This window comes from Moschus berezovskii, chromosome 24, assembly GCF_049115385.1.
Source record: "Moschus berezovskii isolate FMDL1 chromosome 24, NW_MosBer_1.0, whole genome shotgun sequence".
Classification (NCBI taxonomy): domain Eukaryota; kingdom Metazoa; phylum Chordata; class Mammalia; order Artiodactyla; family Moschidae; genus Moschus; species Moschus berezovskii.
This window is the reverse complement of record NC_142483.1, coordinates 8,115,345-8,130,971: the sequence shown is the minus strand read 5'-3', so window position 1 is coordinate 8,130,971 and position 15,627 is coordinate 8,115,345. Positions and strand designations below refer to the sequence as shown.

The window sequence follows — 15,627 nt, the reverse complement described above, 5'->3', positions numbered from 1 at the left end:
GACAGGGGCGGCGTAGCTGGGGGCCTAGGGGCACGGTGCGGTGTGGGTGCTCATGGACCAAGAGACGCCAGCCCAGGGCGGTGGCCAGGGCCAATTGAGACGCACGCACACATGCTCTGAGGCAGAACAGCTACAAAACTAGTCCATGTTTATTGCTGAGATGCGAGAGCGGGGGCGGGGGCCGCCCTTAGGATTAAGGCCACAGCCCGGCCCCTGTGCTCCGCCGGGACCGGGGATCGGGAGCCTGGGCTCCCCACCCCAGACTGTGCAAAATGTGCTGTGCGGCCGCTGGGGCCAGTGCTGGGACTCCCGGCGGCCCCTCTGCCGGCGAGGGGCAAGATTTCCCGGAGTGACATCGCCCGCCAATCCCTGAGCTGGGCAGAGGTGGGGCCCCGCCCACCCCCGCCTGAGTGTGGGCGGGGCGTTCCGCCCCCCGCGCCCCTGCCCGGGCCTGCGCGGGCTCCCGGGCGGGGCCTACTGGGACGAAGCCCGCTGGGGGCGGGGTGGCGCGGTGGGGCGGGGCGGGCTGTCAGCGTGCTTCTCCAGGGTTGTACTCTGTCTCCCCAGAGGACACCTGGGAGATGCGCCGGGAGGAGGACCGCCACAACTTCCGCGCAAACTGGCTGCTGCGCACCTAGTGGGAGCAGGCATGGGTCAGCCAGGATCAACGCCCCCACCCCGTGCAAGGCCCACCCTGCCCGCATCCTCACCTCTGAGGGCTGCCCTGCGCCCACCACGATAAGCTTGCCGTCTTCCAGCCCCACGAGCACGTGGCTGCGCTCCTTGGTCACAGCCACGCTGCGGATCGGCACCTTCATGGGCAGGGGAGGAGCGGCTGGCAGCAATCTGGAGGGAGGGGAGGAGGTGATATATACAAACTCGCAACTGCAAGGAGTTTTGCATCCAGCACATAGTTGTCTCTTCATTCTCCCATCCACCTCCCAGTCCTCATTTGAAGGATGGCTGGAGGAAAATCCTGACAAATAAAGGGGTCCTGCACAAGTGCGTGCCTAAGGGAGGCCCAGGGCAAGATCTCCCCATTGCGGGATGGGAGGACAGAGACAGGCCTTGAAGAATGTGTCCACAGGCATGTAAAGCAGTTAGGGTCCATGGGGCACCTCCTAGTGTCCCTCTGACCACCACCTGAGGGATCATGTGACCAACCTAGACAGCATATTAAAAAGCAGAGACACCACTTTGGCAACTGAGGTCTGTCTGGTCAAAGCTATGGTTTTTCCAGTGGTCATGTATGGATGTGAGAGTTGGACTATAAGGAAAGCTGAGTGCCAAAGAATCGATGCTTTTGAAATGTGGTGTTGGAACACTCTGGAGAGTCTCTTGGACTGCGAGGACATCTAACCAGTCCATCCTAAAGGAAATCAGTCCTGAATATTTATTGGAAGGATTGATGCTGAAGCTGAAACTCCACTACTTTGGCCACCTGATGCTAAGAACTGACTCATTGAAAAAGATCCTGATGCTGGGAAAGATTGAAGGCTGGAGGAGAAGGGGACGACAGAGGATGAGATGATTGGATGGCATCACCCACTTGATGGACATGAGTCTGAGTAAGCTTCAGGAGTTGGTGATGGACAGGGAGGCCTGGCGTGCTGCAGTCCATGGGGTTGCAAAGAGTCAGACACAACTGAGCGACTAAACTGAACTGAACTGAGGGATCACAAACCCATAAACAGTGAGGCTCACTTGTTCAAGTGGAGGATGTGCAGGGCACACTGGGCCGTGCCCAGCAGAACAAAGTCCTCTGTCACCGCGAGGGCTGTGGGCTGCTCCACCAAGGGCAGTGAAGCCCGCAACCTCCCATTCACTGAGTATAGGTGCAAGGAGTAGGTGACCTGGAGGAAGCAGGACATGTTAGCAAGGACAGAATCCCAACCACCCCTATCTTGGCTGGGTGCCCCTTTCCCATACCTGAGCCCCCAGACGCTCCCGCGCTGAGCTCTGCACCACAATCTGGCCCTCAGGCCCCAGCACCAGGTGGGACACAGGTCCAGGCAACATACTTCCCAGAGGGCTGAGTGTGGCCACAAACTGGCCACGGCGTACAGTGTGGATGATCACAGTTCCATCCTGCAGGAAAGTGGCTTAGGGTGCTGGGCACAGGTGTCTGGCTCCAGGGGCAGGGCCCAGCAAACAGCTTCCCCTGGGCACAGGCAAACACACACCTCAGATCCGGACACCGCCATGTCAAGTTCAGTGCTGATGGCCACACAGCTCACGGCAGCCTCATGCCCATATAGGACCTGCACAGGCTTTGATGCCAGCCCCACCGAGAGACCACTCTGTGGGGAACACCAGGACTGGCTCAGGACTGGGGCACCCCACCACCTTGGCCCCAGAGTGAGAAGGCTAAAAGCCCAGAAAAGCGAAGGTGTGCTCCAAAGTCAGACCGTTGAAGCCCCAGACTCGCTCACGGTAGCAGTAGGAAGGGGAAGAGAGCAGGGTAGGACTGGAGGCCCACTGAGGGGCAGATGGGCCACAGATCTGGACCAAGGGGGCCCCACAGGGCTGCCACCCAGCACACCTGCTGCGTGAGCCGCCACACCATGCATGTCGTGTCTCGGGAGCCTGAAATGAGGTAGATGCCGCAGGTGTCCAGCGCGAGGCAGGTTACTACATCTGCACGGGAGAGAGGAGGAGAGGGAGGAGACGGGACAGGGAAGAGGGAGGGGAGGGGAGAAGAGGGAAAATAGAGCAGTTACCCCTCCCTGGCCAGCCCGGGAGCCCTGCTCCCACCCGCATACCCTGAGCTCCCAGGCAGCACGTACCGAGGTGGCAGCGGAGCTGGCTGAGCAGCCTGCCCCGGGGCAGCGCAGTCACTCGCAGGCTGCCATCCCAGTGGCCACCACTGAACAGCAGCTTTCCGTCCGGGGCCACTGCCAGGGCTTGCCCACTCACACCACCACCTGGAACCCAGGGGCCGCTCAGCAGTCGCTGCATCCTGACCCAGTGAAGAGGACCACAGGTGAGGCCAGGCTACACAGGAGACCCTCACCTTCAGAGACCTTGGCCAGAGCATTTAGAGCCCACCCTGGCCCACAACCCTCTGTCCTACTTGGGGTTGCCCATGGTGGGGTCTTTGCTGAAGCTGAAGTAGTTGCTGATGTTTCGGTCATAGGGCAGCCAGCTGTGGGTCCCCAGCAGCCCACTGGCACTCACGGTCACCTGGGCGGGAGAGGACAGAGGTGGGCTGGGGCAGAGTCGGGGGTGGAGCCGAGGTGGGGCCCCAGCCCGGTGCACTTACCAACAAGTCTGCGGAGCCCTGGGTGATGAAGGAGTGAGGCTGCCGGTGGGGCACCAGGGCCAGCACCAGGGGCACGCCATCACTGATGACCTGCAGGGGCAGGGCGGGACTGGCTACCCGAGCAGCTGGCCAGAACCCCCACCAAGCTACCTGCTTCTCGGCCCTCAGCCCCGGGGCATCACGTTACAGAGGCACAGGTCACTCTGAGAGACCAGTGGGCCTTCAGGGCATGTCAGGAAGTGGGTGAGAAACCAGAGGGACAAGGAAGACCCTTGGAGCTGGGTCTCGGCCTCGGCCATCCCACCCCCGGCTACTCAACTCCGAGCAGAGCAGAGCCTCAGCACCTGGAGCTGGGGGCCTTCTGGGATGCAGGCAGGAAGGTGAGGAGAGTACTGAGGCCGGATTCCCTCCTGTTCTTCCTCAGGATGAGCAGGCGAGTCAACCTGGCCTGACCCTCCCTCCTGAAGATGGCACCCAACTCTCAGTGATGTTTCCCTCTTATTTCTAACATGTCTTAATATCAGGGACTTTGATTTAGGTTTTCCATCTCCAAGAGATTGGCAAGGACCATGGAATTAAATGAACTTCACCGGGGAGGAAGTTGAGACCCTGCCTCCTCTCACCTCTGCAAAGAAGGCCTTCAGCTGGCCCAGGTGCTGGAATATGCTAGGTGAGTTAGTGTCCAGACGTGCAAGGCGCTGGGCTGCTTCCTCAACAGAAAGCCGAGCCGGATGGGGCTCCTGTGGGCAAGGAACCATTCAGCACTGCAGCCAGGGCCTCCCTGACCACAGTCTTCCCAGCCGGCCTTACCTTCAGCAGCTGACAGGGCGTCTGCCCGAAGTTGCTGATGATGCCCTCCAGCGCCTTCCGCTCCCGCTCATCTGCCACCTGGTCCAGGTCCACAGCCCCTGAGCATCAGCAGGTGGGGGGTGGGGAGGGGCGGGCAGTCAGAACTCCTTCTGTGCCCCCTGCACGCCCCCTCCTCTGCACTCCGACCCCCACCGGCGTCCAGGGCACCACTCACCCTCATAGGTGCAGTAATAGAAGACATTGAGGGCCTCCTCTGCAGCTGGCCCCCGCTGCTTGTAGCCAAAGATGAGGTCGATCCACTCGTGCAGGTGGGCGGACACATACTCTGACTCCTGGAGGCAGGCAGGCGTCCGTCAGTCCAGGAACGACGGGCCCTCCGGGCGGCCCTCCCCCATGGCCCCCCGCCACTATGTGTGCGCAAATCTCACCAGTGCCCGGCGGTGCTGCTGGATGAAGTCCTCAGGAGAGCTGGCCCATGGGGGTAGCACCACATCACCCACCTTCTCGTTGGTCAGCTGCAGGCAGCCCAGGTCAAAGCCTGGCACAGAAGGCTGGGTCAGCTGTCTCACTGTGCCTTCCTCACCGGCTCCCCAGCCACCCTCCATCTTCACACCTCCCGCCCCCACCCAGCGCCTACCGTTCTGGTTCTCCAGGAAATCGGGGAAGTAGAAGAACTCTGGGATGAGCTCCTTCACATCAGCAGGGCTCTCCAGGCGGGCCTGCCAGGCTGCTGCCACTGAGTGGAACTGCCGGTCCGAGCAGTCGAAGCTGGGGAGGGGCACGGGCCAAAGTGAGGCGGCAAGAAGGGAGACAGGGAAGGAAAGGTACAGCCCTGGGCAAGCAAGGGAGACAGCCTGTCCAGGATGCCTGGAAGACCCACCCTTCCCTCATCCACCCTGCCCGCCGCCCCACACCATCTGCCTGCCCCTTCTCACCGGCCACTCTGCAGCTGGACATGCAGGGAGGTGAAGGGCTCCACGCGGATGAGGTAGTGCATCACGCCCGCCGCATTGGAATAGTGGGTGCCATAGTGGAACTTGTCGATGGTGCCTGCTGGGTCCTCGAAGCTCTCATACCTAGAGCCACGGTTGGAGGGAATCAGCAGAAGCCCTCCCTGGTCCACCCCAACCCCGAGCCCAGCCTCGCTCACACACTCACTTCTCCTTCACAAGCTGGGCGTGCTTGGGGTTCACCACACCGATGGGCTTGGACAGGTCCCGGAAGACGGCTGGGTTGCTGAGGTCCAAGGTTGGGGACACGTAGTCCTGTAGGACCCAGGGGAACTGGCCGCCCACCCGGGCAGGAGCTGCATGAGGGTCCTGATGGCCTACATGGCCAGCCTGCCCTACCCTCACCCTCACCCTCAGGAAGATGGGTGGAGCCCACAGGTGGGAGGGGCTTCAGGGGAGTAGGAGGGACTGTCTGAGACAGGATTTCCTTCAAGAACAGAGGCCAGGAGGGGAAGGGAGTGGGGCTGGATATGCGTGGGGGCAGCAGGGCGTGGGGGACTGAGTGGGGAACAGAGGCCAGGCCTCAGGCAGCACCCGCCCAGGAAGGAGCTCAGGGCTTGGCCCGCCATCAGTGCCCACGCTTGGGTGGACCAGGGCTTGCGGGGCAGAGGGTGGGTGGAGGGGGAGCAGGCCCTCACCACAGGGTACTGAGACAAGTCGTTGTAGGTCCGCCCCGCGATGGTGTTGAGCTGCATCAGGTACTCGAAGTTGGAGATCTCTCGCTGCACCCATTTCTGGGGGAGCAAGGATAAGGGGTGAGCCGGTGGGCTGCCAGCAATCTCCCCAGGGGTGGGGCTTTGACCTCACCCGACCCCCACCCTCCAGGGCTCTCACCTGCGTAAGACCTGAGGCGCGCAGCATCTCCTGGGGGGAGCGGCTACTTAGGTAGCCTCGGGTAGGGGGCCGCAGACGCAGGAGCCAGGAGTACACCTGGTTCCGCACCTGGGTGTGGGGTGGGATGAGGGAGGCCTGGGGCCTGGGCACCTGGGAAGGAGATGAGGCTGCGGCCCCGGCCGTCTTGCACGGGAAGTTGAGGAAGTAGTTGGCCTGATCAATGAAGAAGAGCTCGAGAGCTGAGCGGCGCAGGTTGAAACGCCGCAGGTGGACCTCGCGCAGCTGGGCCAGTGGGCGCCGGAAGTCATGGCCGATGCCTGTGGGGATGGAGAGCGGGTGCTGGAGCCACCCGCCCTGGCCCCACGAGACCCCAGCCCCCAACCCTGCCGGCCCTCCATCCTGCTCCAACAGAACACACCCTCCTCAGTTTCAACCCGCTCGGCACTGCCATCGTAGAAATACACGTGCTGGGTGGTGACCTCCAGTAGCCCTGGGACCACAGCCACCACGGTGACCAGTTGGCACTCAGCAGACAGCACCAGATTCTCATGCTGCTCATCCAGCTCTGCAGCCTCCAACCTGGGGGCCAGCACCCACTTTAGGCACTAGGTTCTGGGACCCCCATTCCCAATCAACCCAAGGAGCACACTCTCAAACTACCACCAAGTCAGGAGGCACACTGCTCGTGATCCAATAGAAGGAGGAGCTGCCCATGGTCCAAACTGGCCCCAGTCCATACCCTGAAACCTGGGCTTCTGAAGTTCCTCCCAGGACACCAGCCCCTGTCCCCAGCTTCCCTCCACTCAGCATCTGCCCACTCCCATGGGCCCACATCCTGGTCTGGTTTCTCAGTCCTGCTCTGGGGTGCCTGGCCATCAAACAGCAACTCTCCATCCTCTTACAGATCTGCCTAACCCTCCCACCTGATTTTGGACCATCCCTTCAGGGTGGTTAGCCCCACAGCAGGAAGGCAAGTACACTGAGGAGTCAATCCCTCTGCCACTGGCAAGCACACATTGGACAGGCCCCCTTGCCCTGGGCAGCTCTTTCCCAGCCCCACTCACGGGGTCTCCAGTGCAGCCAGCTCATCCTCGCCCAACTGGTCTTCCTGCAGCTCCTCAGGCAGGCTGCTGACTTTGGCCTCTTTGGTCACAGCGAGAGGCAGTGAGGCCTCCTCGGTGGGTGTCAGGGGGGCCTCACCTGCAATGGGCCCAAGGGTGCTCAGCCAGAGGTGGACAAGACAGGGCTATGAGGTTGGGTGGACTCAGCTCGGCACACCCTCTCACCCAGGTTGTCGCGTAGGGCACTGGCCTCCAGGTGAGGGTTGAAGTGATGGTTGGGCACCAGCTTCAGACGCATGCGCGAGTAGGTCTCAGCACTGGAGAGCTTCCAGTGGGGGGTGGGCGGATCCCTGCAGATATGACCCCACTTATGGTCATGAGCGGGAGGCAGAGGGTTGCAGACCTCTCTGCCTTCCTCCCAGGCTCGTCCTCAAAGACACTCTCCTGGCCCCTCCCTCCAAAAACCCCACCCACCCACCAGACTCCGCCCCGAGCCCCGCCCACCTCAGGGCCCAGGCCCCACAGGGGCTGGTGAGCTGGCGCCACAGCGCCCCCCAGTGCAGCAGAGCGGTGGAGTGCTGCGCTGCCTGCTGCTTCAGCGCCGCCGCGTATCGCAGCCCCTCGAAGCGCGCCCGCCGCTGCGCAGGGTCCAGCACCAGCTCCTGCGGGGTTGGGGTGGAGGAACAGGTGAGGCGCGCGGGTTGCTTCCGGCTCCTCTCTATCCTCTCAGTCCCAGCAGCCGTCCTCTGGGCCCAGAGAGGGCCCACGTGTGGAGCTGCTCCCGGCCCCCAGGGTGGGTCACACACCTGGAAGGCCCGACGGCTGTGCGCGCGCTCCCGCTGGCGCCGTTGCCCACTGCTCATGAGCATGTCGTAGCAGGCGTTCCAGAAGCCCGACATGAGGTCGTGGCTCTTAGCGTAGGTGTCCATTTCGAACTGCGACATGGTGGGCTGCACCTGGAGGGCCGGACAGGGAGAGACCGCGCTCGATGTGGGCCCCAGGCCCCACCTCTTTGCCCGTGCCCCTGGCCCCAGGCACCTGCTTGTCAATGAAGTGACGCCATTCGGGGGTGGCACAGAAGGCCTGGAAGTCCTCGAAGAAGGTGGGGCTCCCGTTGGTGGGCGGCAGGGAAGGCAGCCCCCACTGTAGCCCCAGTGGGCCATAGGCGCGGTCCAGCAGCGTGCGCACCAGCGGCACCAACCACGAGCAGCGCTCGGCAGCAGCGGCAGTGGCTGGGGGCTCCCCGTTCTCCGTGGGGGTCTCTGAGGAGGAGGTGTTCAGCGCCCGCGCCAGCGCCGCCTCCAGCTTGGAGAGCACGTAGCAAGCCTCCTCTCGGCGCATGGGCACCGCGGTCTGCAGCAGTGCATGGAGCTTCACGTAGGCTTGTGCGTGCAGCTGCGGACGGCCGTGTGGGGGTGTCACCAGCTACTCCCCGAGCTCCTTAGACCCGCTGCGCACCCTCCCCCGCAAGCCCCCCTGCGCTCACCTGCGGGTCCTCCAGCAGGATGTAGCCGAGCACCAGGCGCAGGCCGATCTGCGCCATCTCTCGGAGGTCCGCTGTGCCATTGGCCAGGTGTGGCCAGGCTCCCAGGCGATCCAGCAGGCTACACACTCCTTCGAAGAGCTGCCACACACCACATATTCCAGGTGGCCATCACCAGATGAGGCCAGAAGCCCGTGAGGAGAGAGGGAGGTAAGGTTTGGGCTGGGGGCCAGAGCGGGTTTGCACATACAGATAGACCTCTGCTCACAGATACCAGAGCTAAGGTCCCCATGACTGCACATGTATACTCAGCCCCTTTACAGACCAGGAGCCCTCGGGGCACGTGAACACAGTGCTCCTGCCCTGAGCTGTCATACCTTCTCACTCCACAGCTCCTGGTTACCGTGGCCCTCGGCGCACAGGAAGTCCTGCAGCAGACGCAACAGCCAAAGTGCCTGCTGGGTGAGGCTGGCCAGGACCCCAGGGGGGGCCTCTTTGATGTCGGTCAGGGCTGACTCCAGCATCATCTCCAGGAGGCTGGAGGGGAATGAAGGACTCTGGTGTCTACCTGACTGCCTTCTGGGCCCCCAGTCTTCCCCGCGGCCCTGCTCCCTCACCTGCGCTTGATGCAGTCTGGTGGGCGCACCAGCGTGGCTGAGGCCCCCAGCTGCGTGAGCACAGAGAAGACCTGGCCACGCTCCCGCCAGGCAGCCTCATCACTGCCATCCACACCCCGCCACGTCACCGAGAACAGCACGTTGGTGAGCAGGTTACAGAGCTCCTCCTCACAGGTTTGCTGCGGACACAGAGGGCGTATGTAGTGCAGGCTTGGGAGGGAGGGAATCACTGCCCCACCACCATCCCTGTTCAACACCTCCACCCACCCACTAGTAGGGACAGCAGGAGGCCGAGCCTTTGGCCAACGGCCAGCCAGTGTGCTGCTGAGGGCCTAGACGAACGGTGTGGGACTCGACCACCGCCTGAGTTCAGGGGAGGGTCCTGGGGTTCCAGGACTCCTAAGAGGAGATGAGGCGGTTCACATGGTTACCTCACAGGCCTCAAGGACTGTCCTGGAACCCTCTGGAAGAATGCCATTGAATAGGCAAAGGCCCCTCCCCAGATCCAGAAGCTCATCAGCTCTGAAAAGCCCATGTCCCACAGGCTCTCAAGGGCCTTCCAAAGGCTCTCAAGGGCCCCCAACTGTCTCAGCACGACTTGCCCTGTTCTGGAATATCTGCCACCCCTCAGAGAACACAGTGCAGAGGAAAGTTCGAGGGGGCAGTGCGGGACCCAACTGGCCGTCACAGCCCTGATGTCAACAGTACCACACCTCTGGAAAGGCTCCACTGGCTGCCCTGGGTTCCCGAGGAGCCCTACCTCAGGGCCCGCCTCACCTGAGGGTTGCTGGTATTGGAGGTGTCATCCCCACTGATGGGGGGCTCTGGCAGGCTGCCATCCTCCAGCACGTTGGAGAGACTGGAGCTGTGGCGGCCCTGGGCCATAGGGAATGGCCGGGGTCCGTCGAGCGGGGACGGTGTGCCAGGCTGGCTGGCTGGAGTGACAGTCCCGCTGCCGCTGCCACCACCAGCAGTATTCCCTGAGCTCACACTGGCCCGCTCCAGGCCCAGCTCAAATGGGGTGGCGAATGGGGAGAGGGCATGGTAAAAGGCGTCAGGATCAGGGGCCTCTGGGGGCAGGAAGACGTCCGAAGACTCAGGCGACTCGGTGGGTGGCTTATGTGAAGCTGGCTCCGGGGAGGTGGGTGGCTCAGGTGTAAAGGGCAGGGGACTTCCGGCTGTGACGGCTTCCAGGACAAACAGCCGGGTCAGCACATCCTGCCAACCGGCCTGGCGGGCCAGCAGCCGCACTATATCTGGCTGTCCGTAGATGAGGTGGAAGAGCTGCCGGGCCAGGGCACAGGAAGTGAGGGACTCACTCTGGACAGCCTGCCCCAGCCCCTCCTCCGGGGGCCTTTGCACGGGAGGCCTATAGAGACCCCTCATCCCAGGTAGGCAAAGCCCTCAGGGTGGAACACAACCCCCAACAAAGCTTTCACTTTCCACTCACCTGACGACAAATGTCCAGGCGGACGCTGAGGTCGGCCTGGAGGGACAGCTGCACCACAGCCAACAGATCAGAAAGGTTCAGGCAATCTGGGAAGATGGCCAGAAAAGGCCTGAGGGACTGACCCCAGAGGGGGACTGTGCCACACTGCTGGCTCAGCCTTGGCCCTTGGACCAACACCTTCCCGATTCCCACCTGCCCTGTCTCCTGGATCCATGTCATCCCTCTACCTGGCCTGCCTCTTGGCCCCACCCAGGTTGTACCTGCCCCCAGGAACAGCTTGTAGAGGCCCTGGCAGAGCTGGGGGGAAACGGCGCCCTCTGGCAGGCAGGCAACGAGGCCCTGGAGACCACACTCTCGCAGCCGGAGCCGCTGACGGCTGCGCTCAGGTAAGCGCTCATTCTGTTGCAGTCTGCGCAGGATCTGTGTGGGGGTCGTCATCAAGGGGAAGGAGTTACTGTAGGAGGGTAAGCCACCACATAGGGGTGGGACTCCAAGAGAGGCCTGCAAAGAAAGCTCCACCCACCAGCCCGGGGCCTTCTGCCCCTCCCTGGACTCAGGCAGGGGCCCCAGTGAATGAGAATGCAGGGCTTGGGGGAGCTAGATGTACCTTGCAGACTCGGTCGGGCAGCAGGGGCATGGGCCTCGGCCTCACCAGCAGTGCCAGCAGCACCTCAAGGTTCCCGGGCTCCAGCAGGAAGACAGCCAGAGACTCCTGTGCTGGGGAGCCCTGCAGCAGAGCCAGCAGCAGGTCGAGCGTACCCAGGACCTGGGGACACAAAGGCTTACGCTGAGCCCGCCCCTCCACCCTCCCGCAAGGCCCGCAGCATGGTCTACGCTCCACCCCTCATCCAGGCTTCACCTCTGCCAACCTCCAGCCTACCTGGCCATCATCACTCGAGGCCGCCAGAAAGTTTAGCACCACCTGCAGGTCATCAGCGGTAGAGCTCCGCACCAGAAACTCCCGCGCCAGGCCCAGGAGTGACGTCTGCACTGTCCGCAGGTCGTCGGCGGCTAGGGGGCGCTCGCGCTGCGGACTGGGCAGGGCCCAGCAGTGACGTCACCCAGGGCCAGGAAAACCACAGGGGCACGGAAGGGAGGCGAGAACAAGGAGAGCCGGCAGGTGAGCTGGGGGGCTGAACAGACCTGCCCCCAAGGCCGGAGGCTGCAGCGTTCAGCACCCCGGCCCATCTGTCCCCGCCAGCCTCACCTGTAGTGGACACGCACGGCATCAAGGATGAACTGGACCCCATACTTCTTCCGCAGCTTCTGTCTGTGCTCACGGACTATGCTAGACACGTACTGGATGTGGCCTGAGCGGGCATCAGCAGAGGGCTCAGGCCACCAGGCTGAGCTGGGTCCCTTCCATCCTCCAGGACAGGGCCATGCCACTGCCAGACCCCCCACCCCCACCCTGACCAGGGGAGGGTCATCGTCCCCTCAGATCAGCTACAGGGCTATAACCTCTGAGAACGTCCACCGCCACCCTGGCTGGTGGCACCCCCTCACCCAAGTTGGCACACCTACCCAGGCGCACAGCGAAGTCGCTGAGGGTCCAGAGGTGAAAGTTGAAGAGCAGGTGCTGGTAGAGCAGGTACAGGAGGGGCCCACTGCCCTCGGCTGCCACCTGCTCCATCAGCAGCTGGGCGGACATGAGCACATTCATGTCCATGGCCCAGCTGGGGACCTGGGTGGGGACAGGAGCTGGGGTGAGATGTCAGGCCCTGTCCACCCGCTGTCAGGCAGATGGACACAAACACCCTGCCTGCTCCAAACCCTCTGGCGGCTCCCTGCCCTCTGAAGTACAAGCTCCTGGCCTCCTGTGTGGGTGTCCCGCCCCAGCCTGTGCTGGTACCTCCCTAGACCCTCTCAGCCCAACCCTGCCCTGCCTTTCAAATGCCACCTCTCCCAGGAGGCCCTCCCTGACTGATGGCACCCCGGCTTGGTCCCGCCAACCAACACCACCTTGGTCAGATGAGGGAATCCCCTCCCCGCCTGCCCCAGCAGGCCTCACCTTGCGCAGGAGGGCCCCAATGATGGCAGGCCCCTGGCAGTGCACCAGGCTCTCCTGATTCACGGTGTGGCCCTGCAGGAAGTTCCGCAGCATCAGCAGAAAGGCAGCCACTGCATTCTTCTCCATTCGCTCCTCTACCACCACCAGGAAGGGGACAGGTGTGTGTCAAAGGCCTGTCAGGGGCTGTGAGACCTCAAGCACTCCAGCCCCCTGCCAGGCCAAGGTCTTCTCTCACCAACACAGGCACCAGGGACACTTTACCTGAGGACTTGCCCAGTGGGAGAAGCAGGCCCTGGGCATTGTGGCCAGAGGTCAGTTCGGGCCCCACAAGGTCATGAGTTTCTGCTGGACCTGCCTCGGCTTCCTGGGGTTGTGCAGCCACTCGCTCCAGCAGGGGCAGCAGGGCACCCATGCCTCCCACGCAGTTCACCACATCCTGTGGGCAGGGGGCCTCCATGAGGGCAGCACCCCATCGTCTGCTGCCCCCTCCACCCGAGCAGACCCTCCAACCTGGAATCCTGGGTCTCCTCAAGACCTCCCAGGGCACGGAGCCACTCCCCAGCCCATCCTGCACACAAGTGCCCGTGTTCACACTTCCTGCACACACTGTCCACATGGCACCATGGGCACACACCTTCACATCCCAGGTCTCCACTCTGTGGCCCGTAAGGCGGCCATCCAGCCCATGGCCAGGGGACAGGTCCAAGCAGATGTTGTTCTTACAGGCCTGGGAACGGGGTGAGCAAGGCTCAATGTGGGGTAGAGGGAGGCAGAAGATAAGAGGGCGGGAGCCAGGGGGAGATTGAGCCAACTGCCCAGGCCCCCATACCTGAGGTGAGTAATGGAGGAGCAGTTTGGTGCCAAGTTCATGCAGTTCACCCTCAGGCTTGAAGGGTGCTGTCTCATTGGGCCCTGGAGGTGGGCAGGGGGCTTCAGACCTGGCTGGGTTTCCAGCCAGACCCCACCCAGAGCCTGCCTCTTCTCTGCCTGATCAGAGGACAGACCCTTGGGGATACCTACTCCCCACTGGAGCCCTACTTTCGGGCCTGGACACTTTATGAGACCCAACCTCTTGGGTCCTGGGAACAGGGGTGGGGCTGGGGCGGGGCGTGGGGAGCATGCTGCATACCCAGGACACACAGGACGCGCAGGGCAGCCGCCTGCAGGGCTTCATGGAAGATGGCCACAGCCCCCAGCTCGCCCTCCAGGGAGGTAGGGCTGCCCCACCGAGTATCCTGCGTGCCAGCAAGGGTGGAGCTGATGCTGCCCTCCTGCAGGGGGGCCACCAGCCCGGACCCCCAGCCAAGCCCTGTGGTGGCTGGGACTGACTGGGAGCGGGTGAGCGAGGGGTGAGTGTGAGCCAGGGCGGTGGGGCCCGGTGGCGCAGGCAGCCCCGTGGTGGTGGTCGTGGTGCGGTGCCCAGCAGACCCGATACAGCAGGACGAGAAAGGCTGTGGGGGCCAGGGTTGGGGGGCGGTTGGTCAGGTTATGTTTCAGCCTGGGTTTCCACCTTCCTCAGGGACCCCCAAGGCTGCCCAGACCCCAGAGGCTGAGGCCTGTGGGGTGGGGGAAGGTTAACAGGGGCTCCAGGGCCCACCCTGGCCAAGGACCCCCAGCTCCCCAAACCCCCCCAAACCCCACCTGGCACACCTCACTAAGGGAAGGGCAGCGAAGGGGCGCCGTCTTGACCAGATGGCCGTCTTTGTAGACATGGACCAGGTTCTGGCTGAAGGGCCGGCGCCCGGGCACGTGGACTATGGCCACACAGTGCTACAACAGAGGTCACGAGATCAGGCGAGGACCTGGTGGCCCCCGCACCTCCCCGGGCCACGTGAGGATGGAGGCTCACCCAGGCAGAGTCGGCGAAGGACACTTCAGGCAAGCTCATGGTCAAGTATTCCTTCCGGGTGCACACAGCCACCACCAGGGTCCCAGCCGCCGTGAAGAAGGCTTCAAACCCCGAGCCACTGCTGGTGAAGAAGCTGAGGGCCAGCCAAGCCAGTTAAGCCTGCTGGTTCTCCCGCTCACCCTGGCAGTGTGCCCTGACCCCTGGCAGTCACCTACCTGTACAGCTGTTTCCGCTGGAGTGGCCGGGTGGGGGTGGGGGCGGGGGCAGGCGCTCCAGCCATGGGGTGCAGACAGAGCCAGGCATGGAAGGTGAAACCAGGGCCTGGCCAGCGCTGCACAGGGGGGACCATGATGCCCGCCATGCTGGGTGTGAGGTCAAAGTAGCGCAGGGCTCGTGCTGGGCCCTGGTGCCGGGCCATGCCAGAGAGCGCGCGGATGATGGCACCTGCGTGGCGGGCCTGCCCAGCCTCTGCTCCGCCTGACCCCGAGTCCAATCCTGGCGGCGGGCGAAGCAAGCAACGCAGCTCAGAGGGCCTTAGCGACACGTGGCCCAGTGCTTGCAGCAGGGCCAACAGCTGCTCCTGGCAGCGGGCCCCCAGGGCTACCCCCTCACTGAGCGTCTCCAGAAGGCAGCCCACCAGACCAGCCTGCACGCATGTGGCACGGCTGGCAGGGCAGCTGTCACAGAGCCACCAGAGGCGCTGCGCTAGGAAGAGCCGCAGCTCAGCCGTGGGCAGGGTTGGCAGCCACCTCATCAGCATCAGCACCGGCTGCTCGTTGCGGATCGGCGGTGGGGGACACGTGCTGTGGTCGCCCTCCACAGCCTGTAGGGGGAGAGGATGGGCTAGCCCCCAGGCAGCTGGCATGGAACAGGCCACCCTCACGACAGTGGGACTTCCTGCATCGTCCTGGGACTTGCTAACAGGCAATAGCTTATGGACCCCATGCAGCTCGGAATCCTTGCTCCAGTGACCCTGACACACAGGGTCAGGACACAGGTCACACTGTGTACAGGCCACAGCCAGTATGGTCCCCAAATGAAAAGCTCACTTTCCGTGCTTGCCCTGACTCTGTCCTGGCTGCCCATGGGGACCCTGACCCCCAGCCCTTGCCCTCACCATGTTGAGCAGCTCTTGCAACAGCCGATGGGTGGGGGGACCGTGACTCTGAAGGACCTCATGCAGGTGAGGGTAGCCGATACGCTCCTTAAACACCTCCTGTGCCAGGATGGGTGGGAAAGG

The 15,627-nt window shown here is 63.3% G+C and overlaps 1 protein-coding gene across 4 annotated transcripts in view; it reads right to left on the bottom strand.

Annotated features, from left to right (window-relative positions):
- Window positions 1-131: 131 nt before the first annotated feature.
- The window catches only part of NBEAL2 (neurobeachin like 2), a 30,701-nt gene continuing 15,205 nt past the window's right edge, over window positions 132-15,627 (bottom strand). For all 4 annotated transcript variants that reach the window (XM_055413671.2, XM_055413672.2, XM_055413669.2 and 1 more), the window contains 43 exons: window positions 15,505-15,603; window positions 14,603-15,210; window positions 14,388-14,520; window positions 14,189-14,308; window positions 13,668-13,989; window positions 13,368-13,450; window positions 13,173-13,265; window positions 12,800-12,974; window positions 12,539-12,672; window positions 12,052-12,211; window positions 11,735-11,837; window positions 11,408-11,561; window positions 11,135-11,293; window positions 10,788-10,947; window positions 10,528-10,613; window positions 9,855-10,361; window positions 9,078-9,256; window positions 8,838-8,997; window positions 8,464-8,601; window positions 8,016-8,372; window positions 7,784-7,933; window positions 7,482-7,639; window positions 7,203-7,327; window positions 6,981-7,116; window positions 6,335-6,495; window positions 5,917-6,233; window positions 5,721-5,816; window positions 5,231-5,355; window positions 5,008-5,148; window positions 4,710-4,840; window positions 4,501-4,610; window positions 4,287-4,404; window positions 4,073-4,170; window positions 3,886-4,002; window positions 3,263-3,352; window positions 3,074-3,183; window positions 2,787-2,959; window positions 2,543-2,637; window positions 2,184-2,300; window positions 1,930-2,088; window positions 1,705-1,853; window positions 711-846; window positions 132-634 (listed from right to left, as the gene is read on the bottom strand). In XM_055413671.2, coding sequence (XP_055269646.2) covers window positions 530-634; window positions 711-846; window positions 1,705-1,853; window positions 1,930-2,088; window positions 2,184-2,300; window positions 2,543-2,637; window positions 2,787-2,959; window positions 3,074-3,183; window positions 3,263-3,352; window positions 3,886-4,002; window positions 4,073-4,170; window positions 4,287-4,404; window positions 4,501-4,610; window positions 4,710-4,840; window positions 5,008-5,148; window positions 5,231-5,355; window positions 5,721-5,816; window positions 5,917-6,233; window positions 6,335-6,495; window positions 6,981-7,116; window positions 7,203-7,327; window positions 7,482-7,639; window positions 7,784-7,933; window positions 8,016-8,372; window positions 8,464-8,601; window positions 8,838-8,997; window positions 9,078-9,256; window positions 9,855-10,361; window positions 10,528-10,613; window positions 10,788-10,947; window positions 11,135-11,293; window positions 11,408-11,561; window positions 11,735-11,837; window positions 12,052-12,211; window positions 12,539-12,672; window positions 12,800-12,974; window positions 13,173-13,265; window positions 13,368-13,450; window positions 13,668-13,989; window positions 14,189-14,308; window positions 14,388-14,520; window positions 14,603-15,210; window positions 15,505-15,603 — 7,047 coding nt within the window. In that variant the 3' untranslated portion in view covers window positions 132-529. The remainder of the gene's footprint in view (window positions 635-710; window positions 847-1,704; window positions 1,854-1,929; window positions 2,089-2,183; window positions 2,301-2,542; window positions 2,638-2,786; window positions 2,960-3,073; window positions 3,184-3,262; window positions 3,353-3,885; window positions 4,003-4,072; window positions 4,171-4,286; window positions 4,405-4,500; window positions 4,611-4,709; window positions 4,841-5,007; window positions 5,149-5,230; window positions 5,356-5,720; window positions 5,817-5,916; window positions 6,234-6,334; window positions 6,496-6,980; window positions 7,117-7,202; window positions 7,328-7,481; window positions 7,640-7,783; window positions 7,934-8,015; window positions 8,373-8,463; window positions 8,602-8,837; window positions 8,998-9,077; window positions 9,257-9,854; window positions 10,362-10,527; window positions 10,614-10,787; window positions 10,948-11,134; window positions 11,294-11,407; window positions 11,562-11,734; window positions 11,838-12,051; window positions 12,212-12,538; window positions 12,673-12,799; window positions 12,975-13,172; window positions 13,266-13,367; window positions 13,451-13,667; window positions 13,990-14,188; window positions 14,309-14,387; window positions 14,521-14,602; window positions 15,211-15,504; window positions 15,604-15,627) is intronic.